The following is a 26,768-nucleotide window of genomic DNA, read 5'->3' as shown; positions in this document are numbered from 1 at the left end:
TGCATTTAATGTCATGTAAACTGGACTGTTTTCACACATTTTTGCTTTTTTTAGTGTACAGTAATGGTTTTATGGATAGATATATTGATACGAACGTAGTTTCTCCAAATAAATCTAACAGTCCGCACTGAGTTGATTTGACCCCAGGAGCTGAGCTGATGGGTCGGGGTGGGGGAGGGGTGCATTGATTCAACTGTCAGTGAAAACGACCCAGCCAATAACCCAACAGTTGGGTTACACAAAACTACCCAAGACTGAGAAAATAACCCAAACTGAGAAAATAACCCAATTAAATAATGGCATGTGTAATGTTATGGTAGTTTCTTAAATAAAAGGTGCCATTTTCTTTTTCTTTTTAAAAAAAAAAAAAAAAAGGCCTACATGTCAATACTATCATTGCTATTCTCGTGGGAACATAAAATTTGGTCCTCAACGAGATATAAACACACACACACACGCTACGCGTGCGCACACATTTCAAAGGGACGCGCAGGTTTACACAAACACGTATCAGCAGACTGTTGCGCTCAGTGAACGGAGGATTAAAAAAAAAGAAACATCTCCATTCGGCTGGTCTTCAACCCCAGCGATCTGTTCTTTGTGTATCGCCTCGATTCCTAACGTAGTTCCAGCGATCACGTGACCGGCGGCGCTCGACCTGCTGCGGGAGGCTGAAGACGCGTCGCGGTGCGCGTTGTGTGAACGCGTGAACGCACTGGTGTAACATTTCATTTGAACATTTTCATCAAATTCCATACGAGGCGCGGATCCTTATTATTATTATTATTATTATTTTTATTATTATTATTATTATCATTGTTGTTGTTGTTCTTGGGACGGGTTGAGAACAGAGGACACCTGCTTTAGAGAGGAGGACGGCGGGATGATGGAGACGCGACGGCAGCACCGCCACAGTCACCTTGCGCCGAGACGAGCGCGCAGTGATGCACAGCGCCTGCAGATAACGCGCCTTCATCCTCAAGTTACCGACTACACGGCACTGTAGAGCTCAGATGAGGTTCGCGTTTGCGTCGCTCGGTTGTCCTGTTCAGCGGTGAGAATTCACGCTTCGGAATCTGCGCGCTGAAGACGAGACTGGCACCATCACCATCAGCACATCCTTACAGGTGTTACCTGTGTTCAGAAGTGTCGTGTGCTTTGTTTTCTTTGCACGGCTCTGTAGATGCGTGTCTTGCATAAATACGAGCTGCGCTGGCCTGTTGGCATTCTCCTCCTCAGCCCTGTTTCCCGGTAGCCATGCCCGAGGTAGGTGGAAGATAATGCCCAGGGCGTCGCGATGGGCCACCACGGCGACGAGAAGGACCGCATTGTGATCAACGTGGGCGGCATCAAGCACCAGACGTACCGCGGCACGCTGCGCACGCTGCCCGGCACGCGGCTCTCGTGGCTCGCTGAGCCCGACGCAGCAAGTCACTTCGACTACGACGCGACGGCTGGTGAGTTCTTCTTCGACCGGCACCCGGTTGTCTTCGCGCACATCCTGAACTACTACCGCACGGGCAAGCTGCACTGCCCAGCGGATGTGTGCGGTCCGCTCTACGAGGAGGAGCTCGCCTTCTGGGGCATCGACGAGACGGACGTGGAGCCGTGCTGCTGGATGACCTACCGGCAGCACCGCGAGGCCGAGGAGGCGCTGGTGAGTTTCGGCGGCGGCGCGTTGCTCGATGGCGGTGGCGCACACGATGATACGGAGGCAGAAGGCGGCACGCACGAGGCGCCCGCCGAAGGGGACGAGGGAGCGGAAATGACGCGGCGCCTCGCGCACGGGGACTCGCCCGAAAGCCGCTCAGGCCGCTGGAGCCGATGGCAGAGGAAGATGTGGGCGCTCTTCGAGGACCCCTATTCCTCCAAATACGCGCGGGTGAGTGAGTGCAGGATGAGCGTAACGCTGCAGCGTTTATTATCGCGAGTATATAACATAACCTGCCTATACGGTATGTCTCATAATGACTGAGAAATAATAATAATAAAAAAGAGCTGTATCTGTCCATCACAAGATCATTAATGCTGTTGCTTAGGCAACTTCCAGAGCTCCCACTTCAGTAGCCTGGTGAATGACCTTGAAGAGGAAAACATCACTATTTCATCCTCTTCTGCCTGCTTAACTGAGACACCTAGGCTCCATAATGTTCATATTAACACACCATGAATGAATGAAGATAACTCATGAATGTATGTCCATCTTCTGTTTATGTTCTTCACGAGTTCCTAATGAGTAATTTCGACTCTTTCCCACGCTCGTTCTTGCCTAGCGACTGTCAGTCGTTTCAGGGTTCCTGTTATGTTCGTGGAAGCATGTTGCATTTTGTTTAAAACACTGCAAATAAGTCCATTATATCTATCATTGTGAAGACAAGGTGCATTCTCTCTTGTCACCGAGCACTGTGCGTTTACTTTGATGTCCTAAAAGCTGCAAACTCCACCCATGAAACACACACACACACACACACACACACACACACACCAAAAGATAAGACTGGCCCATATCCAGCCACTCTTCGTACTATGATCCCAGCAGCATTCTCACCATGTAGCCAATAAGCTTCTAAGTAGGTCTGAATGTGGTCACAGGTTTCACACAAGTTTTGGCAGTAAGGTTAAAACAGGTTAGGTGAAATAGGTTGTCTATGACCTGAAGGTCTGGCACAGGAAAAGTACAAGATGGCAGGTTTCCAAACCCAAAATGAGCAGGCTCTGTGAAAGAGCTGAAGGGCATCTAATCAAAAAGCCAGTGTGTGAGAAAGCCTTGACTCGATGCCTTGACTTGATGCCGTGGTAGCTCTGTGGTTGTTTTGGACTACTGATTGGAAGGGCATGAGTTCAAACCCCAGCCCTGCCAAGGCCCAGTTGTATAAAAAAATAATGAGATAATCGTAAGTCGCTCTGAATAAGGGCGTCTGACAAATGCTGTAATGTAATGCTGTAATGTACTGCTCGGAAGGTCATGAGTTCAAACTCCTGCACCACTAAACTGTCGCTGCTGGGCCCTTGAGCAAGACCCCGTAACCCTCAGCTACTCAGATTTATAAATGTAAGTTGCTCTGGATAAGGGCATCTGCCAAAATTCCACCAACACACACACTGCTGTTTGCATCTGCTTCTGAAGGATAGTGCTGCTGAAAGGAGATGTTTTATTCATTTGGCTGTGACCAGGGTTATCCTTCTCCACGAGTTAGGCTGGACTGTGTATCTGCCATGGCTGAGAGCTGCTGGAGCTGCTGATCCCACCACCAAGAATGATGAACATCCCGATCACTAGCATGCTAATGAAGTTTCTTATGTCTAGAAATGTCTAGACACTTACTAGAAGACAGCACTGCTCACTACTCAGTGTTGTGTGCCTACTATAAGGAACGTTTCACTGAACGTGAACTATGAAAAGTGACTTCAGTTAAGCTGTGGGCGCTATCAAACGCACAAGGGTTCGAATCTGGATATTTTGTGTTGCCGATTCTATTCATGGATCGTTTTAAGACCTTGCATGGAGCGTACTGTGCTGCAAGCATCTGTGTTAATGCTTTAGGGTCTTCTTCTCCGCATGAAGGAACTGGACTGGGTGTGTTTTTCCCGAGCCAATTGAATTGTGTGCGAGCTATTTTTAGTCTCCCTCCATCAAACTGTAGATCTTAATTGCATTACCACTTGACAACTCAATTACTTGCTGCAATCACTGCCGATGTATCTCTTTATCTCTACTTAAAGAATGGAACCCTCAGAGGGATGTCTCCAGTGAGGTGTGAGACTCATTTGGGCAATCAAGAGATCAGGGAAGAAAAAAAATTCAGGAGCGTGGATTATGGAGTGAGGAGCGTCCTTCAAGGCTCCAGTGGTGACTGGTGCTGTCCTGATTCCACGTAAAACTCTTCTGCTTCAGGCAGAGCTTAGATACTCTTCAAGTACATTCATTCATTTACTTGTTCATTCACCACTTCATCCTGATCAGGGATGATAATGGATCCTAGGGGCAATTTAGTATAGCCAGTCTACCTACCAGCATGATTTTGGGAGGTCGAAGGAAACCAGAGAACCTTGAAGAAATCCAAAAGGACACAGGAGAACTTGCGACACGCCACACAGAGAGGAACCTGAGCTCAGGATTGAACTGTGGACTGTGGAGCTTTGAGGCAGCAATGTTACACCATGCCGCCCTATCCAAGTACAATATCACAGTCATTTGTAGGACATACATTCAAGGGCCACTTTATTAGGAACCCCAAAGTAGGTAGGACTCACCTTTGCCCATGAAACATCCTCAATTTTTCTGTGACATTTTCTGCGTCCTAATTCGCCTACTATCCATCCTAAACAGTATCCGAGATTAGAAATAGCGTGTCCCAAATTGTAGGATGTTGAAACGAGGATCCCAGAGGTACCCAGGTGGTCAACTATTTCCGGTAGATTTCCGAAGTGTGGATCCTTGCGCGATGGATGAGAAGTTCCGTGACAGTTTGCTTCGTCGAATTCAACCTGCGAACGTGGTGACAGGTGTAAATGAAATGTGGAAATATAAATCAATGGAACGGTAAAATTCAATTATATCGTATACGTTATATACGGATTCAAAAGCTGAAATGCAACGAGGAGACAGTGTGCGTAACTTGGCAACAACGTTCTCTTCCGTTACACGACGTGTTAGTGTGTCCCAGTACTTGCGTACTCTTTTGCTACACATTCATACATATGTACTTTTTCTTTACAAAAAGAGTACACACTTTCAGTGCATAGTATATGTCGGCGAATCGGGACACAGCAATTGATTCTAAAATCGTGGACCATCTGGCACCATAAACAGTCAGAGTCACTGAGGTCTTTTTTCTCCCACTCTGATGTTTGATGTGAACATTAAGTGAAGCTTATAATGTGGATCTGCATAATTTTTTTTTTTTTTTTTTTTGCCTTGGGCTGCTGCCACTTGATTGGATAACTGAGCATGTGTACAGGTGTTCCTAATAAAATGGTCGGTGAGTGTATTTAATAGCTTTAATGTTCTGAATGAGCAAATATGTTTACATATCCTAAACTAGGATTATTTCAGCATAATAATCACCATGTATGGCAAACGAAGTGGCCAACAATTGAACGCGTCGTCGTATCGCCTGAGTATTTAAATCACGTAAAATATTTGAATAGTACTTTATTCACGGTTCATGGTTCCTTTTTGGAGACAGCTGTTCAGTAAAGAATGTTGATATGGTGAAACACTGAAAGAACAGTACTACACGTGTGTAGCTCAGGTACAACCGCTATGCTGTGACAGTAATGGAGAATGAAAGGTGGCCTGGAATGTGATATGTGTTAAAGACATTTGACGTTGTTTTCTGATGTCTGCTTCTCTGTGCTCGGATTTATAATATACACAAGGTGTATTTTAGGTACTTATAACACTTGTACAGATGTTTTATTGTAGATTCTGAGTACAGAGATCAGTCCATTGTTGGTTTTGGTTGCACGTGTAGAGGCCAGCTGACTGTAAATGTGTGTTGAGAAGATGGTTGATTGAACTGTGGGCCTGAGTGTAGGCTTGTCCAGACTCGCTTTCTCAGTAATTATCCTCCCACATGTCATTCATTAGCCTGCATTGATGTGGTGTGTGTGTGTGTGTGTGTGTGTGTGTGTGTGTGTGTGGTGAGGGGGTAAACAATACTCAGTATTAACAGCACAACATCAGCCTACAGGAGGCTCTATTCTTCATATATCACATAACAAATACGTAAGTTAAGATGACGCATGCATGTAAGGCTTACTCATCATAGTAATTTGGTTCTATTTTGGGTCTATGACTACAAATGAGAACTGGATTATAGTAGCTAAATTGAGTTTTCTGTGACTCTAAGGCAAGGGTGGGCAATCTTATTCGGAAAGGGCGGGAGTGGGTGCAGGTTTTCATTCCAACCGAGTACAAGCCACACCTGAATCTATTGAAAACCAAGAATAACTGATTAAACCGGTGGAATCAGGTCTGGCTCCTGCTTGGTTGGAATGAAAACCTGCACCCACACCCGCCCTTTCCGGATAAGATTGCCCACACCTGCTCTAAGGTGATTGTGCGCATGTTGACTGGATAAGGCAGATACACTATAAAGCCAAAGTTATGTGGACACGTGACCAGACCAAGCATATGTGGTTCTTCCCCAAACTGTTGCCACAGAATAGGAAAGACACAACTGCATGCATTAGCATTACATTTTTCCCATCACTGAAACTAAGAGGTGCAAACCTGTTCCAGCATGACAGTGCTCCTGTGAACACAGCGAGGTTCATAAAGATAAGATTTAGCAAGTTTGGAAGTGGAAGAATGCGAGTGGTCTACACGGAGCTCTGACCTCAACCCCATGATTTTACGTTTATTCATTTAGCCGACGCTTTTTATCCAAAGCGACTTACAAATTAGGAAATGCAAGAAGAGAACAATATAAGTAGTGCTACTGTACCATATAAGAATTTTCACTGAGTGCTAGAGGAGCAAAGTGCACAGAGTAGAGGTGTAAGAGCCAGTGTAAGTGCAGATTTGTTTTGAGTTAGGGGTTAGTTATGTGTTCATGGAAGAGGTGGATCTTTAGCCGGATTTTGAAGATAGTGACGGATTCTGCTGTCCGGATTGAGGTTTGAAGTTCATTCCACCACTGAGGGACAGTCAGTTTGAAGGTTCTGGAAAGGGACCTCGCTGAGTAGGCACTACCAGGCGTCGGTCGTTAACCGATCGCAGGTTGCGAGAGGGAACGTAAACCTGAAGGAGAGTGTTGAGGTATGGAGGTGCTGTTCCAGACAAGGTCTTGTAGAGTATGTGAGACCTTGAATTTGATATGGGCGGCTACAGGAAGCCGGTGGAGGGAGACGAAGAGGGGTGTGAAGTGGGTCCGTTTGGGCTGGTTGAAAACAAGGTGTGAATCCCAAATTTGACTTTTGGAATGACCTGGAACCTCGACTGCGCACCACGCCTCCTCATCTGTGCTCAACAGCCACTTTCCAAAATCTAGTGGAAAGCCTTCCCAGAAGAGTGGAGGTTATTATAGCAGCAAATGGGGGTTGGGGGAACAACCTCTATATTAATGCCCATGGTTTTAAAAAGGGACATTCAGTGGTCAGGTGTCCACATACTTTTGGCCATGCAGTGTACATTGAGATTAAAAGCACGTCAATCGTTAGCTAATAGAAAGGCACAAAGCCATTGAGAGGCCACTGATGGGACAACTAAAAACTAAATCAAGGTCATGAAATGTGCACAATCTTCAGACGCTACAGAATATATTGACATGTTTCCCAGAAGATAAAACAATAAGAATTTACACCGATCATCATGTTTAAAAGTTTACACCCCCCTGGATCTTCATGTATCGTATGTTGTCTTCTTGAGCATCAGTGAATGTGTGCACCTTTTGTAATAGTCGTGTACGAGTCCCTCAGTCGTCCTCAGTGTGAAAAGATGGATCTGAACATCATATAGTCGCTGTTGGAAAGGGGTCAAATATGCAGAAGATGCTGGAAAAGTAAAGAATGTGCAGGACCTGGAGGATTTTTCTGAAGAACAGTGGGCGGTATAACTGGACAAACAAGAGACTCATGAACAACTCTCACAAAACATAAACACAGTCGCTGATCATCCAGGTAACAACACACAGGATTAATAATCAAGTGTATTCAAACTTCTGAACTGGTTCATTTGTGTAAATTCAGTTATCATTGTGTCTTGTGGACTTTATGTAAACATCTGTTATCTGAAACAGTTTATTCGGGGCAGAACTAAATAAACAACAAAATGCAATTTTAATTATTCCACCTTTTTTTCCCAATGATTCACATTTAGCAGATTCTGCAAGGGGTGTGTAAATTTATGAGCACAACTGTGCCATCATTTTGGTCAATCTGTATTTTTCTATTAAAGAACATTTGCACACTACTGTATGTAAGAGACAAACAGTTCAACAGCAGCAAGTCCCAGCATGTCTCTGTAACACGATCCCATGCCGAAGTTCATTTTCATCTCAAATCTCTATCCATATCAGAAAATGATGAAGTCCTTTTACTTAAACCGAACTGTAATCTGCTTGCTGAGTCTATTCGGGAAATGCGTGCACATTTTCAACATATGAGAGCACACATTATACAAAAACGAGGGTACAATTTTTTTAATTCGAGGACAATTGTATTCACTGAAGAATAGAAACTAGAGAGAGAACACATTGCCGTGTGTTATCGCTCCAATTTCATGTACAAAACACGTAAAACGCATACGGTAGTCTAAATCTAATTTTGTTTACATTGAGAAAAAACTCCTCCTGATCTGGTTACAGCTTTCAGACTACTTATTTTGGCCAATAGAAGCTTTTTGAAGAACCAAAAAATCTGGGGATCATGTCACACCAACTAACTCAGTAGTCCATGTAGAAGAACGAAGCCTAGCTTCTGCTATTAATACATAACAAGTGAGACAAACATTTCAGCCTAGAATGATGCTACAGCTCGAACACAGTGGAGCTTTAACATGGTTTAAATATCTGCAGCTGACTGTAGTGACCAGTGATTTGGGCACGTTTGTATCGTTCTGCTTCGAAATGAAAAAAGAAATGCAAATGGGATGTTTTTTGGCTTTTAAAATGATAAATATCAGGCATGTAAACAGCTCTTTGCTAGTTTTTCCATCATTTCAGATTCATTCATCAAACAATCTTGAATGACCCGGATGTGTGTCAGTAGTTACCGGGTAGATTAAAGATTGCTGTTAGTTCCTGATGTAGTGCCAATACGGTTTCAAAAATAACTGTAAAGACGGATGACACGGTGGGTGAAAAAATCAGCAGGATACTGTTTCTTTTATAAAAATGTACAGTGCACTGCAATGGGCATTTTAAAAAAAAAAATTTTTGGATTCATGGATATTTGATTTCTAACCTGTGGTGAAATGTGGGCAGAAACGATTCGAAAAAAAACATGACAAAATGTCATTATTTATACCTATTGTAATTTTCTTTAGTTTGTGCAAAAGAAAACAAAACGAAAATAAAACCAAAAAGCTGTTCCCTCAGTTTCCCATTTTCATTTTGAAACAAAAGCGAAAGAAAGAAAGAAAAACGAAGGTACACAGAAGCGAATCGTAAGTAAGATGGCATTCGTATTTTACATCTTACAAAGCATCAGTCCATTAGCTGAGCATCTCAGAAGTGTCTGACCTGTGATCATGCTTAGTAATTCATCAGAGCATTAAGGTAACACCTGCTGAGGTCACTGCGGTGGCACAGCAAGGCAAAGAGCACTGAGAGATATCATATGACAACCCAGACGTGCGTGATCAAATAGTTCCTGTCTCACAATGTGATGCATTAGATTGTAAGGTAATGTTAGATAAGGTGAGATCACTAAGTGCTTTTGAAACTATACACACACACACACACACACGTGACTGCATAGCCAACTTTGATCTATTACCTAATGAAAACACTCACAGATGCTTGAGTATGTCTGGGGGGGTCAAAAGTTAACAAACAGTCAAATATATATCTAACGCATGATGGGCACGATGAGACCGCTCTTATCGACTCATGAGATTGAATACCGGGCTCTATTTATGCTGATGGTCATTAAGGCACTCTTTTCTTACTGGAATCAATTATTCAAAGCATTTTCTAGTCAGTGTGGTTACCCTACTACGCCGAGCTGTCGATATCAGCATGTTTCACAGTAAAAGTGATTTATCCGGAGTTTGTCTGCTGTCTCTGTAACGCTCGTCATTATATAAATCTCTCCCTCCTTTCCTATGTCATTCCTTCGTGAATTCTTCTCCACTCTCTTTCCCCCTTCTCATTCAGACTTCACTTAATGCTTTCTTCCCTTAATTCCAAAAATAGCATAATTCTCCTTTCCATCTTCCTTTTTTTACACACTCCTCCTGCTTTGACATATTCGATGACGGGCGTTCCTTTGAGTCCTTTTCCCCCAGCAGATTGCTCCTCTGCCTTTCTCTCTCTGTCTCTGTCTCTCTGTCTTCATGAGAAACCTATCATCTCCCTTGTCCTTCAGTATACACGTCCTTCATTTCCCCCTCCTCATTATTCCTGATTTTGCACTCCATTTCATCCCCCTCCTCCCCTTTTAAAATCTAATGCAGTTTTCTCTCTGGCTATTCGGTTCCACAGTGCCGCCTTACAGAGCCACACAAGTCAGTCTCAGAGCAAACGCAGGCTTCCCGCCCCAGTGCGCAGAGGAAGGTGATCCTAATGAGAAATGATAAAAGCCCTGTTTGTGTGTTTGTATGTGTGTATGTGTGTTTTCTCGGTGGCTGAAACAAAATATCCCAGCTCCCCACAAATGACTAACAAAGCAGATCCAAGGAATTTCGTCTGTTTGATTAAGTACTGGGTGACCCAGATATAAAGCTCCTGTGAAGAGACAGAGAGACCTAGTGAGATGCAATATGCTGTGGAAAGACTTTCAAACAGAGCAGTGGAGAATGGCATACAGGAGAATAGCTGTGTAAATGTTTGCAGGCCAATCCAGCTCTTGGATGATCCATTAAACTTTAATAAATAATTCAATCAATAGCTAATGCTTGCCATTTTGTTGCCAATGGCATGTAAACACCGGAGAAAGATTAGAGACTACCATTCCCATCAGGCACTGCACCTCACCTGATCATGTCACATGACTTTATCTTTACACATGATCCACGTTTGGGGTTAACGATCGCTTACATATATATAAAGCGCTATTAAAAACAACTACCGTTGACCAATGTGCTGTACAATACAGTAAAACATAAATTACCGTCAAATACAATCAGACAGGCACAAAGTCACACATATAAAACAAAAACAGAGCATATACAGTAGAGTATCACATCACAAATTGTAGGCCGGATCAAATAGAAATGTTTTTAGCTTAGATTTAAAAATGGGTAGTGTGGGTGCAGTTCTAATTTGAATTGGCAGGCTGTTCCAACGTTTAGGAGTGGCTACGGCGAATGCCCGATCACCCCTAGACTTTAACCTAAATTCTGGAAGAACTAAAAGGCTTTGATCGGCAGACCTAAGAGCTCTCACTGGGCGGTGATCTATCAGCAGGTCAGAGAGTTAAAAACCAATAAGAGCATTTTAAAACCAATTCTATAATGAACAAGTAGCCATTGTAAAGACTGTAAAACAGGGGTAATACGCCTACGCACATTATCTCGTGTTTGTCTCCTGTTGCCGTTGTTATGTTGTCTAGTCCGTGTTATTTCTCTCTGCCCATAGTTCATAGTTCATGTTTTATGTATTTAGTTTATTGTGTTAGTTCTTGCGTTTTGTTTGATTAAATTCATACCTGCACCTGCATCCGTCTTCGCCGTCTGACAGCCAATGACAATCTAATAAAATTGACAGATTGCACAGCTTAACTTGCTTCTACAAGAATAAAATACAGTTCATTGGGGGGAAAAAAAATACCTTCATTGATTTTACTTAATTCAAATGTGCGCATTGGCTCCATGTAGATGAAATGAGTTACAGTGACTACGTTTACATGCACATCAGTATTCTGATATCAATCTGAATTTGGCAAGATTCTAATCACGTAAACGCTGCAATCCGATTGCCCGATTCAGATTAAGACATTATTCTGGTTCTCCAAATTCTGATTCCCGTCCCTGGAATATGCCTGGTTTAATTGGAAGTTTGTTGCATGTAAACACCTTATTCAGATAATCCACTGAAAGGAAATATATGCTCGGAATTGCGGGTCATGACGGCAGCATCTTGAATCTCCCAGGAAATAACAGCAGGAAAGGAAAAGCGCATGTGTAGTTCGACATACTTACAACAAGCATGCAGGAATATTCCGATGCCTGTACGAATAGAAACATCATATTCGGAATATTGCTGCATCCCGAGTACAGCCATCCATCCATCCATCTACCGCTTACTCCTTTTCAGGGTCACAGGGAACCTGGAGCCAATCCCAGGTAGCATCGGGCACAAGACAGGGTACACCCTGGACAGGATGCCAGTCCATCGCAGGGCACAATCACACACACACTCACAATGGACACTTTAGACATGCCAATCAGCCTACCATGCATGTCTTTGGACTGGGGGAGGAAACCGGAGCACCCGGAGGAAACCCCCGCAGCACGGGGAGAACATGCAAACTCCATACACACAGGGCCACAGTGGGAATCGAACCCCCGAGCCTGGAGGTGTGAGGCGAACGTGCTAACCACTAAGCTGTTCGAAAACAGCAAACATTATTGACATTATTAATTGCCACCGTGTGGTTATTGACAGAGTCAATATTGACATTGTCAATAACCACACGGTGGCAATTAATAATGTCAATAATGTTTGCTGTTTTCGTACAGCAAACATTATTTGATCATGTATTTTCAAATCCCTGGAATGAAAAGTGAACTCCACACAGTCACCCAAGCTCAGGATCAAGCCCAGGACCCTGGCATTGTGAGGCAGCAGCGTGGTCATGGTGCACGGTCACGCCACACACACTTTAATCAAATTAATTTAGTACTACAGTCATTTCTTCCAGTCAGCATCAACATCCTTGTGAGATTTTATAATGTAATCGTATCACGTTAATACTAAGTAAATTGATTACGATCACGCTACATAATTCAAACTAGTAGATTCGATATGTGTTTAAATTAAATTTTATATAAGCAATAAAACCGTGTTTGGAAGACAGAGAAACTATATACATTGTAGTTTCTCCTAAATCTGACTGACTGTATGTTCCCTTGTTTTGAGCGTAGTGTTGTATTGGATGGTTTAGTATCACTGCCTCACTGCTCTAGGGTCCTGGATCAACCGTGAGCTCGAGTTACTGTCTGTGTAGAGTTTTCTCATGTTCTCCGTGTGTCCACATGGGTTTCCCCTATACGTATTCTCCGGTTTCCTTCTAACATGCCAGTAGGTGGATTGGTTTCACTGAATTGCCTCTGGGTGTGAATGAGTGTGTGATACCCTGTGATGGAGTGGCGTTCTATACAGGGTGTAATCCTGTCTCGCGCCCAGTGTTTCTGGGATTGGCTCCAGTTCCACTGCGACCTTGACCAGGATAAAACCATTAGTAAAGATCAATTAATGTCTTCATTAAGTCTTTGTTTAAATAGACTATGATTAGGTTGATGCTAAACTGAGAGGCAGTTTTATGGAAGCTTTGGTAAAGCTTGATAATAATGATGGTGTAAAAGTTTTGTACTCTCCGAAACTACTGGAACAGCAAGGGCAAGTCTATTTTTTTTGCAATACATTGAAGACATCTGCGTTTGAGATCAAACGATGGATATGAGACCATAGATCAGAATTTCAGCTTTGATTTCCTGATATTTACATTTAGATGTGTTAAACAATTTAAAACATGGTACATTTTGTATCAGACCACACAATTTTAGGTGAGCAAAAGTATAGGAACAGATAGTTAAAGTAAATAACACTTAATATTTGGTTGCATATCCCTTGCTTGCAATACCTGCATTACGCCTGCGACTCACTGATATCACCAAACTGTTGCTTTTCCAGGCTTTTACTGCAGCTTCTTTCAGTTGTTTTTTGTTTCAGGGCTTCTCCCTTCAGTCTCCTCTTCAGGAGGTGGAATGCTGCTCAAATGGGTTAAGGTCTGGGGATTGACTTGGTCAGTTTAAACCCTCCCACTTTCCCCCTTGATAAAATTCTTTGTTGAGTTGGTAGTGTGTTTTGGATCATTGTCTTGCTGCATGATGAAGTTCCTCCCAATTAAATTGGATTCATTTCTCTGTAAATTAGCAGACTGAACGTTTCTGTAAACTTCTGAATTCATTCTGCTGCTGCCATGACGAGTTCCATCATCAATAAAGATTAGTGAGTCTGTTCCAGAAGCAACCGTGCAAGCCCAAGCCATGACACTACCTCCACCATGCTTCACAGATGAGCTTGTACGTTTTGGATCATGAGCAGATCCTTTCTTTCTCCACACTTTGGCCTCTCCATCACTTTGGTAGAGGTTAATCTTGGTTCCAGAACTTTTGTGGCTCATCTCTGTATTTCTTTGCAAATTCCAGTCTGGCTTTCTGATTCTTACTGCTGATGAGTGGTTTTTGCATCTTGTTGTATGGCCTCTATATTTCTGCTTTTGAAGTCTTCTTCGAATGCTGGATCGTGATACCTTCACCCCTGACCTGTGGAGGTATTTGGTGATGTCACTGACTGTTGTTTTTGTATTTTTCTTCACAGCTCTCACAATGTTTCTGTCATCAACTGTTGTTGTTTTCCTTGGCCGACCTGTTCCATGTCTGGTTGTTCAGTACACCAGTGGTTTCTTTCTTTATCAGGACAAACCAAATTGTTGTACTGGCTATGCCCAATGCTTGTGCAAAGGCTTTGATTGATTTTTGATTTTTGATTGATTTTTCTCAACTTCAAAATGTCTCATCATCCGTCCTCCAGGATGAATCAATGTGCCCTTGCTGACCTTGCCTTAGGCAGCCTGCAGTCTCCAGTGAGAGAGGCTTACAGATAAAATTAGCCCAGAGAGCTGGGTTGGCACCACTTTCTCCATTGTCCTTGGGCTCAAGTGGTGACCTTGAGCTTCAGTAGCACTAGAAGAAGGAGAACGGCTTAAGTGACACACTCCTGTTGACACGGCAGTATTGTATGACTCATAGAGAAACTGAAGCAGCAACATTATCCTTCTGATTTCTGCTGAAATAGCTGTTTAGTGGCAATTAGTATTGCTATGATGGTGCGTTTTGTCCTTTTACTCCATTGTCCCCTTCTCAGTTTGCAGAATATGAAGTGGATTCGAGGACCTGCAGGTTATCAACATGCAGCTGATAACCTGTACACATATACAGTATAGTAGCATGGTGCAGGGACATGACAGTGCAGGGCAATGAGTGCAATACAACAGGAAGTGATGTATGAAATAGCTGGGAATTGTAAGTAAGGAAGCATACTGCTTACACTGACTCCCTGAATAAATCATTTGATGTAATTGATTCCAATTCAGAACTCTAACTCCTCTCCACACACACACACACACACACACACACACACACACACACACACACACACACATTTCTTTGTTTGGTAATTTCTTTCTTCTCTTTTTTTCCCCCACACAGCGGGTGGCTTTTGCATCTCTGTTCTTTATCCTGGTGTCCATCACTACATTTTGTCTGGAGACTCACGAGGCATTTAACCCCATCATCAACCGCACAGAGATCGAAATGGTGGACAATGAAACCGTGGTGCGTATTTACCCAGAGACCGAGACCATGGTGCAGCTCACATACGTCGAGGGAGTCTGTGTGATCTGGTTCACCTTTGAGTTTTTAATAAGAATCACTTTCTGCCCTGACAAACTCAAATTCATAAAAAACGCCCTCAACATCATCGATTTTGTGGCCATCCTGCCTTTCTACCTGGAAGTAGGACTGAGTGGCCTGTCCTCCAAAGCCGCAAAAGACGTGCTGGGGTTCCTGCGCGTTGTGCGCTTTGTCCGGATTCTGCGCATCTTCAAACTGACGCGGCACTTTGTTGGTCTGCGGGTGCTGGGACACACACTTCGTGCCAGTACCAATGAATTCATCCTTCTCATCATCTTCCTGGCCCTTGGTGTCCTCATATTTGCCACCATGATTTACTACGCAGAACGTATCGGAGCCAACCCTAACGATCCCCGTGCTAGTGAACACACACATTTCAAAAACATCCCCATTGGTTTCTGGTGGGCTGTGGTCACCATGACAACACTTGGCTACGGTGACATGTTTCCTCAGACGACGTCAGGCATGTTGGTGGGGGCGCTTTGTGCACTGGCTGGTGTGCTGACCATTGCCATGCCTGTGCCTGTGATTGTCAACAACTTCGGCATGTATTATTCTTTGGCAATGGCTAAACAAAAACTACCAAAAAAAAAGAACAAGCATATCCCACGGGCACACCAACTGGGGTCCCCCAACTACTGTAAGTCAGCCATTAACTCGCCAAGACCCAGCACTCACAGTGATACCTGCCCTCTGGCCCAGGAAGAAGTCTCTGAGATTAGATACCAAGGTAGGACATCCACTAACATACCTGATTCACAAAAACCAATTTACCAAGCACTGAGTACATCAATAACAATGCAAAAACAACAACAAAAACAACAACAACAAAAATTGGCCATTGCATTACATACATTACTGTCATTATCAGTAATTTAATTATAGTTTATTTTATTACGTAATTATAAAACTTTATGTGATTGTGAATTATGTGATGAAATTGTAGGAATAGTTTTGCACGTCAGAATATTTCAGACTATTGAATATTATTACATTGTTATTATTTAGGATGCTACTTAAATATGATGCAAACACTTTCTTACATCTAGAACAACTGTATTTGTGTCTTGACTAGGGCTGGGTGATCTACTATACTATAATTATATTATTCATTTTTTTATGTTTAACTTTTCTTTTACATTTTAAAAAATAATTACAAACTGAATGGAAGCAGCTGATGTGATGTAAAAAAAAAAACCCATAAATCTTTACAATTGGAAAATGTAAATTTTTGGGATTTCTATTAATTTTTTTCTTTTTCAGTGATAAATGTTTATATATATATATGTATATATACACACAATACTGTGAAAAAGTTTTAGACACATGCAAAGAAATGCTGTAGAGCACAATAATGAAATTAATTATTAAAAAAATATCAATAAAATAGTAGTCTCCAGTACAATTAGTGCAGTTTTATAAGGAAATGAGCTGTAAGTGTTATTGAGCATCTTACAGAACCAGACACGGTTCTTCTGGAGACTTTGACTGTCGCACTCGCTTCTTATTTTTGCAGCAAAACCCAGCAGCCTTCATTGTGGTTTTTGTCTGAAAAGTGGTCTCTTATGTAATATACTGCTTTCTTTACTGACATACAAACATTTTTCTGTAACATTTAATTATGTGCTGGAAATCTGTTTGGGGAAACTAAAATGTTTTTGTACTGACTCGAAAATGTAGACGTCATAAAAAAACAAATATATATATATATATATATATATATATATATATATATATATATATATATATATATATATCAATCATCGGCTGAACCTGGGCCTATCTGATTCTTATGTGATTTCCCAGCCTTATGTAGAATTTAATATTTATAGATAGTGGGTAAAATGGTTAATTAAAGATTTTGGAGAAAACCAACCACTTACTTGAATTTGTTTCATCTCATATGATAAAGCTTTGCAATTATGATCAAACTCTTCACCTTGAGCAATTCATTCAATAGATTTATGAAGAACTAATCAGTTCTGTCTTTCTCCGTTCTGTCGTTCGGTCACTGCATTTAACTCCCCAGGTCTGTCAAATCATATTGCTGTCTCTGTCATGAGAGTTTTGTTATATATAATTGTTATATAGGCTCTTCGGGTCAGGATTATATACAGTAGGTATTCAGAACCAATATACAGTGATGTCCAAAAGTCTGAAAGCACGCACTAGTGAAAATGTTTCTATTTTGCATTATTTTCTAATTTAATACAACAATTTTAATTACAGATTATATCACTGACAACAACTGAGGTGAAAAGTAGAATCTTTGAAATGTTTACATGAATTCCAGAGTCTCTAGTATTTGGTACGTCCCCTTTTTGATTTAAAGCCAGTGTGCACTTGAGCTCCACGGGTTTGTGCAAAACCTGATGATCCGGTTTAGGTCAGATCCATAGGATTTGAACACGTGCTTCAATGGAAGAGATTAGACATGAGGAAAATCTGACCACAATCTGACAAAAATCAATATCACACATTTGCTGACATTTAAATAGGGACCTAGAAATAGTGCAGAATCTTGAATATTAAATATTCAAGATATTGAATATTTACTTTGTTTTAAATATTTCAAAATTCTAGTTACAATTTTAATGAAAAAACCCTCCAAGACCCAGATTTTCAATGTGGTCTCAGACTTGTGGACCCACTCTGGGTTCTATAACAAACCGGATTTGAAATGATGCAATGCATACAAGTTTAAAATACAGACTGTCAGCTTTAATTCAAAGAAATGTAAGCATGACCAAGAGTGTCATACAGTTGACATTAAGCTTAACTTGACCTTCTCATTCTTCTGTTGCCAGCTATGAGCTGTAACTTAGTGAATGCTATTGGATGAAAGATGTCCGTGTCCGACCCGGAAGTGTCCTGTCTGTCCCTGTTTGTAATTGCAGATTTTAAAGTGAACGGAGAGCCGTCTAAAGCGGCCCTGGCCAACGAAGACTGTCCCCACATCGACCAGGCTGTATCACCGGAGGAAGTTTTCAGCCCTGTAGACCGTGAGAGACCCTGTTTCCTGCTCACCTCTGCAGATCGGGGCAATCACATAGGGGCAAGAGTCAGGAAGGGTACGTAACCAGCCAGTCCCTGTTGACCATGTCTAGATTAGAAAGAGCACGCAAGGTGCTTACTGTGAAACGGAGCAGCTGTCGATCAAGACGGCTTTTTCACTGCAGATAGATTAACTAACTAGCAGTCTCACAATGCAGTCTATGCCTCGGCCCTTCAGACCTTGCTCAGACTGGCAGTACGACCTAAGTAACAGAAATAACATTCTGTTGACACATTTGCTTTTCTCTTCTCTGACCTAACTCGTTTGTGACATGGAAAAGGTACGACAATTTACTGTTATGAACTACTAGGGTTGATTTTTTAAAATATATATTACATTACTTCCTCAAGCGGAGATGCAGGTCTTCAATGTCAATAAGATTCGAAATCAGTTCAAAACTGGTTGGTAATATTAGAATTTTATCAAATTCTTATTTGAAAATGAACTACAATTCATTACAGGGACCTTAATAGATGTTCTTGCCTGGTAACAAGTCATGCATGCAGATGTACTATGGCAGATGGAATTGGTGATGGTGAACCTCAGAGAGGTCCAGCATGGGGTATAAGGCATGTGGTCACATGACAAGAACACAGCCAGTGCAAGGCTCTTAGGCTACATTGACATTATATCCACATTATAGGCTTATTGCTCAGTTCTGATGTTTTGCTCAAATCCAATCTTCTTGTGTCAGTGGTTCATTTGTAAATAGCCTGTTTTCCTAATGTAGTCTGATCTCTACATTGTATAAAAAAAAAAAAAAGAAAAAAAAAAGAAAAAAGTTCTCATTCTAATTTCATGGCCACATAGGACATGCATTTGAGTGGGAAAAGTGGATCAAAACTTTTCATTCATTCATTCATTCTCAGTAGCCACTTTATCCTGATTAGAGTCTATCTCTGGAACACTGGACGCAAGGCAGGAGTACACCAATGATGAGATGCCAGACTTATATCTAATTGGGTAAAAAAAAAATCTGGGTTTTTTTGCGTTCAAACACAAAAAAATCTGAAGTATCAAATTTTGTGACATTTTGGCAAAACATCGGATTTCTGTCACTTAAACCCTGTAATGTTATGGTGATCTTAACTTTTAGCCTCAGTGGTAATACAAACTACAGTGGTGCTTGAAAGTTTGTGAACTCTTTAGAATTTTCTATATATCTGCATAAATATGACCTAAAATATCATCAGATTTTCACACAAGTCCTAAAAGTAGATAAAGAGAACCCAATTAAACAAATAAGACACAAATATTATACTTGGTGATTTATTTATTGAGGAAAATGACCCAATATTATATATCTGTGAGTGGCAAAAGTATGTGAACCTTTGATTTCAGTATCTGGTGTGACCCCTTTGTGCAGCAATAACTGAAATGTAAATGTTTCTGGTAACTGTTGATCAGGACTGTTGATTTGTGACCTAATGTTTCAATTATGAGTGTGTTATTTCATTCTGGAAAACTACATAACTCCAAAGATGTGACCAAAAGCTGACTCAGACCACTTCCTGTTGCTTGAGCAGGATGACTGATATTATACAGTACCGCATTTGATGCCAAGATGAGATCGTTTTCACTGTGAAACACAGTCAGCTCTGATGTTAGGATATAATTGGAGCAGACATAAGCTTGATCAGAAACATTTTTCCAAAAGCCTTCTGGCTTGTCCACGTGATTGTTAGCAAACTACAGAAGGGCAGCGATGTTCTTTTTGGAGATCAGTGGCTTTCTCTTTGCAACCATGCCATTGTTGTTCAGTGTTCACCTGATGTTGGATTCATGAACATTCGCCAATGTGAGAGAGACCTTTAGACGCTCAGAAATGAACCTGGGTTCTTTTGTGACCTTGTGGACTATTACACGTCTTGCTCTTGGAGTGATCTTTGTTGGTCTCCACTCCTGGGGAGGGAAACAATGGTGTTGAATTTCCTCCATTTCTACACAATTTGTCTGACTGTGGATTGGTGGAGTCCAAACTCTTTAGAGATGGTTTTGTAAGCTTTTCCAGCCTGAGGAGCATCAACAACTCTTTTACTGAGGTCCTCAGAAATCTCCTTTGTTCATGCCATGATACACTTCCACAAACATCTGTCATAAAGATCTGACTTTGATAGATCCCTGTTCTTTAAATAAAACAGGACGCTCACTCACACCTGATTGTCATCCCATTGATTGAAATCACATGACTCTAATTTCACCTTCAAATTAAACTGATAATCCTAGAGGTTCACCTACTGTTACCACTCACAGATATGTAATATTGGATCATTTTCCTTAATAAATAAATGACCAAGTATAATATTTGTCTCATTTGTTTAATTGGGTTCTCTTTATCTACTTTTAGGACTTGTGTGAAAATCTGATGATGTTTTAAGTCATGTTGATGCAGAAATTTAGAAAATTCTACCACTGTAACTCACTGCAGAGCCAAACCAGCAATCCTCTAAGGTAAGGTGACCTAATGTTTCAATTATGAGTGTGTTATTTCATTCTGGAGAATCACATAACTCCAAAGATGTGACCAAAAGCTGACTCAGACCACTTCCTGTTGCTTGAGCAGGATGACTGCAATTATACCGTACCTCGTTTGATGCCAAGGTGAGATTGTTTTCACTGTGAAACACAGTCAGCTCTGATGTTAGGATATAATTGGAGCAGACAGAAGCTTGATCATTCCAGTGAAATCCACAGAACAGCACACTGAACAACTGTGATGTATTTATTTATTTTTAAACGCACATCGTAAACAAAATGACACGTACACATACGAGAGAACTATTTTGCCCTGATTTTTTTATTTTTCATTCTGAACTTTAATAGCCTGATAAGTTGGCATGTAGTTTCATCAAGCTGATGTGTCTGGCTGTGTTCTTTGGTGTCTCTTTAAAGCTGTGTTGTTATGGTTAGCACTGTGATACCACCCCGTGCATGCAGTAGACAGTCTAATGCATAACGCATAACACGCATGGAGGATGATGCGGTTGACTTGGTGAATGGTCACTGTCAACTGGCTCACCAAGTGCATAACTACATGACGGGTCTAACACACTAATGCACCCCAAGTGCTTAAATATGCTCTTAGTCATAAATATGCCCATGAACACACATTACACACTCACACACATGTCTGGAGTTTGAGACTGCACTTTGGTGTACTGAAAGCCCTTTCTCTCTTCAAATGAAGGTTATGAAAAGCCATGGAGCCATAGCAGCATGTCTGGAGGCGTGGCCTCAGTGTCGGCCCTCCCCTGCAGCCCGCCCTGTCTCATGCAGCAGGCCCACTCCCCCATCCCATCCATCCTGTAGCATGGACAAGCAAACTAACCAATCAGAGGCTCCGCTCTGCAGCGCTGCGCTGAGACGCCCGCCCACACTGTGTACCATCCGTCTCTCATCAGTTCTTCAGTATCACTTTCCCAGCATTCCCATCATCTTCTTCTTCTTCTGTCTCTGTCATCACTCTTCTGGTTTTCTCATAGTTTGGATTCTGTTCTCTCAAACATCTACTGACATTGTGTTCTTTTTCCCTACATAGTCTTCCCCTTCTTTCGTTTTCTCTTCTTCCTCCTCCTCCTCCTCCTCCTCCTCTCATCATGTCTTTTCTCCTGTCCTCTCTCCAGGCCCTGCACTTCCTTTTAATGCTTTCCCTTTCTCTATCTCACTATCCCTTCTTTCTCCCAACCCTCCCTTCCCCTCTTTCACTGTTTATAACGCTGTGGTTTTTCATCAGGTGCTATCGGACACCAGTTTGAAAAAGAAAGAAAAAAAGAAAAGATAAAGAAAAGACAAGACAATGACCTTTTCATATAGTATTTCATAAAGCATTCAGAAAATAGCCATGGAATAAAAACAGCTAGTAACACTAACCACTAACCATGATTATAGTGATGCACACAATCACCAACATAAAACTATGACTGAAGAAAACTCATTTGCATTGCATGCCTTGCATGGGAAACTGAGAAAACAAATGTAAGTCTAATGAAATCATGTAAGGAAAATATTTTGTTTTACATTTAACATCCAGAGCTTCTTTACAAAAAAAAAAAAAAAAACACACACACACACAAGAAAACCATGAATGCAGATACAGTGTATTATCATTTAAGATGATAGAAATGACATGTAGCAATGAGGACATTTTCTTTTGCTGACATTTCTATTTTTTTTTGCCTTTCCCCAAACCGTGAGCTTGTGTGCGTTTGAGCACGCCATATTTCTACCAGTAGCAGCGGTCAGTTCGACCATACAGTTTTCCTTTTTTTGGAAAAAAAAGACTAAAAAAAAAATGCAACTAGTGTAATAATGCACTTTAACTTTGATAAGCATCATTTTGACGTTTCTTAAAAGAGCAGACTTGTTCGACTGTACTCCAAATCTGAAGGAAATTACAATACGTGTTTGAGTTTGGCGTTTATTTTTCATAAATTCAGTTTCATACCATGGTATTTTGGATTAATATTTGTTGTTCTCTGTAGCAAATCAAACATTAAAAAAAAAAAAAAAAAAAAAAAAGAGTATTACGTAAGAATATGTGCACTTCGCAGAAAAAAACAAACAAACAAACAACTAAATATGTATGTACGTTTGGAGTTATTTGGGGAAAGGTAAATGCATGCACTTTTATGCAAACTAAGAATTACCCTATGCGAATGACACTGTAAATAAAAACATTGCATGAAATAAATTTTGTATTGAATCCATGTTTGGACTCTGTTTTTATTTGACAGAACACACATGCACATCACTCTCGTTGCCTGGCAACAAGCTCCGCACCTCCATTACGATGGCTTCTCTTTGACCTTTCACCTCTTTCATTCGTCGAATTGTTTTCTACGGCGGTGGTACACGCTAAATTCCGAAGAGCCGTAGTTGTAGTAGTGGTGCGAGAGATGTGTCATTGGATCTCGTAAGAGGTCAGCGAGGTCAAAGAGGACGTGACCTTTAGGCGGTGTATGAAGAGAGAGAAAGCAGGAGCGGTCGACGACTTTGCCCTGCTTCATACGCTAGCATGACTCCTGAGCATGCGAGAAACTAATGTGTAACGTCCCGTGAACGTTCGGTTCACAAAGCATGTTGAGATGCGAGAGACTTTCGTACCATGATATACGTCTGTGTACACTGCCGGTGTGGTGAATGCTACTTTATTATTATTATTTATTTTTTTGACCAAGCATGGTTAAAAACTCATGACATTTCCCATGAGTCTTTGGCAAAGCATATTTCCGCTAGTGTCCGTTTCACTGCCTTGGTACGTCCTCACTGTGTCCGCTTGCATGGTTCGCTCCCCGTTCCCCTCCATCTGTCTTCTTTTTTCCCCCGTTGTGCTCGTTTGGTGTATTAATATGATTTCTTTCCTTGTTGTTTGTTGTTGTTGTTTTCTCTTCTTTATGTGTTTTTTAGAAGCCAAGCGAGCGAGCCGAAGCAGACAACCGACAGAGTCAGTGTGTGTTATGAACCATGGTGTGCCAACCACTATGTGTGTCAACCATAAAGCCACCTCTCCCACCTGATAGTCCTGTAGCGTGTGTCGTTACGCATGTGGATGTAAGTGCGTGTGGATGCCTTTGTTCGAGTGTGCGCGCGTACACTAGATTACACAGCATTATTTCTGAGTGACAGACATGAACTCAGCATAGATGTAGCACAGAGACGCTGTTGTCGTTCAGCCGTATGTACCTGTGTTCCGTGACTGTTTATTTATTGTGCTGTTGAATTGTGTGAAGTGCCTATTGTTTTGTGTGTGTCGGTGTTGTATATAGTGCTTGTGTGTGCTGGTGCATCAAAAATGTGACTTTTTTTTTTTTTATTTATTGTTTTAACTAGCAAATATTATGATTTTGCTGTGTTTTAATGTTGTGAAATGTCGCTCCAGTACTTTTTAAATAATTAGACACGTAGTCCATGTAGGAAAAAAAAAATACATCGAATAAAGCATTTAGAGAAAGACTTTTGTTTTTGTACTAACGTAGCGATTATATAGTAAACGCCTCCGCACCGTCCGCACCTGTTCCTTCGTCTAGAATAGATAAAGACAGTTGGAAACCTAAGCTTGTCATTCTGCAGTTTAAAGTGAAGCGGATAAGGGAATTTGGCTCACAAAACCACAGGACCAAACTCCGTAAGGATTTTTTTTTCAACGACGCTGTAGTGTGTCCGGATTGTTCTATCTGTAAGAATGACTTTTAGACGTTTTTCATCTAACAATCCAGCACAATAAACCACGAAGCGCTTGTGGTACGCTCGTTTATCTATGACAGGGTTTCTAACAGAGAGGTGCACGTCAGAAAGGAAACAATACTGCGTCTTAGGTTCAGTCCAATGTTTATTTTTCATGTTTGTGGAAATGTACAATGCGCCTAGTTCTTTGGGACCAATCTGAAACACTGCCAATCACAACCTTTGGGGATGTGGAGATCACACTGTAACTGTAACAATATGCTGGACTATTTGTACACCCAACACCACAAGAGCATATGTATCACATGTGTCAGTGATGAGATGTTTCAGAGTGCTGTTCGATCGACATACTGTATAGTGCGAATAGTGATTCAAAACAAGATGTTGTTTTCATTGATGGTTTGATTTGTTGAAGCAAATTTGTGTCTTTTTCCTGAGGAAGAAAAAAAATAAATAAATAATGACAACGATCAAACTAAACAGAAATAAAATATGAATAAAGTGTGTTTTGTGTGTGTTGTGTTTCTCAGATTAAAAAAAAAAAACAAAAAAAAATTGGAAAAATTGTTGGAAGATGATAAGACGGAAAAAAAAAAAAAAAAAGGTTAGCACGTTCGCCTCACACCTCCAGGGTCGGGGGTTCGATTCCCGCCATGGCCCTGTGTGCACGGAGTATGCATGTTCTCCCCGGGTACTCCGGTTTCCTCCCCCAGTCCAAAGACATGCATGGTAGGTTGATTGGCGTGTCTAAAGTGTCTGTAGTGTATGAATGGGTGTGTGAATGTGTATGTGATTGTGCCCTGCGATGGACTGGCACCCTGTCCAGGGTGTACCCCGCCTTGTGCCCGATGCTCCCTGGGATAGGCTCCAGGTTCCCCGTGACCCTGAAAAGGATAAGTGGTATAGAAGATGGATGAATGGATGGATATATATAGTACAATAAATATAGAAAATAATATTAGAAGATTATTATGGCACAAAAATGTAAATAGAATAAATTTATAACTTTTTTTTTTTTTTTTTACACATTTGTTTCTTGGTTGTTTTTTTGTACCATTGCTGAGATTTCTCCAGAATTATGGCTGAAAATGGTGTCTCTTTATATGGTTAAAGAATTTCATTTAGACATACACTGTATAGCCAAAAGTACACGGACACCTGAAACTCACATCCATATGGTGTTTTTTTTTTTTTTTTTTTTTAAAACATCCCATTCCAGATTTATTCCTCATGTGCTGTTATAATAAGCTCCACTCTTCTGGGAAGTCTTTCGACTAGATTTTGGAGCGTGGCTGTGTGGATTTGTGTTCATTCAGCCACAAGAGCATTAGTGAGAACAGGCACTGATGTTAGGTGAGGAGGTCTGGGGTGCAGTCGGCGTTTCAGTTCATCCCAAAGGTGTTCAGTGGGGGTGAGGTCAGGGCTCTGTGCAGGACACTCGAGTTCTTCTACACTAAACCTTGTCTTCACAAAGCATGTCTTCACTGTGCACAGGGGCGTTGCCATGCTGGAACAGGTTTGGGCCTCTTAGTTCCAGTGAAGATGAATTGTAATGCTAGAGAACATGCAAAGACATCCTATGCAATTGTGTGCTTCCAGGTTTGTGGCAACAGTTTGGAGAACGAGCGCATATGGCTGCGATGGTCAGGTGTCCACAAACTTTTGACCACTGTGTACATATTAACATTCAGCTCACTTTCCTGAGTCAGACTGTGGGAAGAAGTTAACGAGCGCACAGATAACGTTTGAGTTTTTATTTCGGCTAATCATCAGTAAGACAGCTATGAAATATTCAATACCATGTGGAGACTGGAATAAATAAAAAAAATCAGGTTGGATGAAATCATTGTGCCAGATATGTTGCACTTCCCCCAGAAAAGTGCCAAAAGTGTCAAAATGTCCAAGTCTACCCTTGCTGTAGGAGGTCGGATACTGGAGATTTAAAATGACATTTTTATGTAAATATGATGATAAACAGTCTTTATCATTAAATGTCAAGATCAAAACAGAAGATATTTCAGATAATACATATATCTACTGTATTTGGTGACTGGAGTGGCTTTAACATAAAATTGGTTGCATATACAGCGCTCTCCACTAATATTGGCACCCTTGGTAAATATGAGCAAAGAAGGCTGTGAAAACTTGTCTATTTAACCTTTTGATCTTTTGTAAAAAAAAAAAAAAATAAATTCACAAAAAAATGATCTGCTCTGATGGATA

At 41.3% G+C, this 26,768-nt stretch overlaps 1 protein-coding gene across 3 annotated transcripts; it reads left to right on the top strand.

Annotated features, from left to right (window-relative positions):
* Positions 1–1,297: 1,297 nt before the first annotated feature.
* On the top strand, positions 1,298–26,768 carry kcnc1b (potassium voltage-gated channel, Shaw-related subfamily, member 1b). 3 transcript variants are annotated; one of them, XM_053641112.1, is made up of 4 exons: positions 1,298–1,882; positions 15,104–16,037; positions 18,205–18,378; positions 23,769–26,768. In XM_053641112.1, exons 1-4 carry the CDS (start codon positions 1,298–1,300, stop codon positions 23,876–23,878), a joined length of 1,803 nt encoding a protein of 600 aa, XP_053497087.1. In that variant the 3' UTR covers positions 23,879–26,768. The 3 variants fall into 3 exon arrangements, 2 of the variants coding, with proteins under 2 accessions (XP_053497087.1, XP_053497085.1); XM_053641110.1 differs by lacking the exon at positions 23,769–26,768 and adding an exon at positions 21,550–21,671; XR_008387627.1 differs by lacking the exons at positions 1,298–1,882; positions 15,104–16,037; positions 18,205–18,378 and adding an exon at positions 22,969–23,616.

The sequence above is a fragment of the Ictalurus furcatus genome, chromosome 14, assembly GCF_023375685.1.
Source record: "Ictalurus furcatus strain D&B chromosome 14, Billie_1.0, whole genome shotgun sequence".
Classification (NCBI taxonomy): domain Eukaryota; kingdom Metazoa; phylum Chordata; class Actinopteri; order Siluriformes; family Ictaluridae; genus Ictalurus; species Ictalurus furcatus.
Note: the sequence above shows the minus strand (reverse complement) of the source record. Positions and strands in the feature narration are given on the sequence as shown.

What these genes read in the sequence shown, in the direction of transcription:
- kcnc1b (XM_053641110.1), top strand. Translation starts at nt 1,298, where the DNA reads ATGGGCCACCACGGCGACGAGAAGGACCGCATTGTGATCAACGTGGGC. An exon ending in CTCTGAGATTAGATACCAAG is followed by an intron (nt 16,038 to 18,204) that starts GTAGGACATCCA and finishes TTGTAATTGCAG; the next exon opens with ATTTTAAAGTGAACGGAGAG. An exon ending in AGGGGCAAGAGTCAGGAAGG is followed by an intron (nt 18,379 to 21,549) that starts GTACGTAACCAG and finishes CTTCAAATGAAG; the next exon opens with GTTATGAAAAGCCATGGAGC.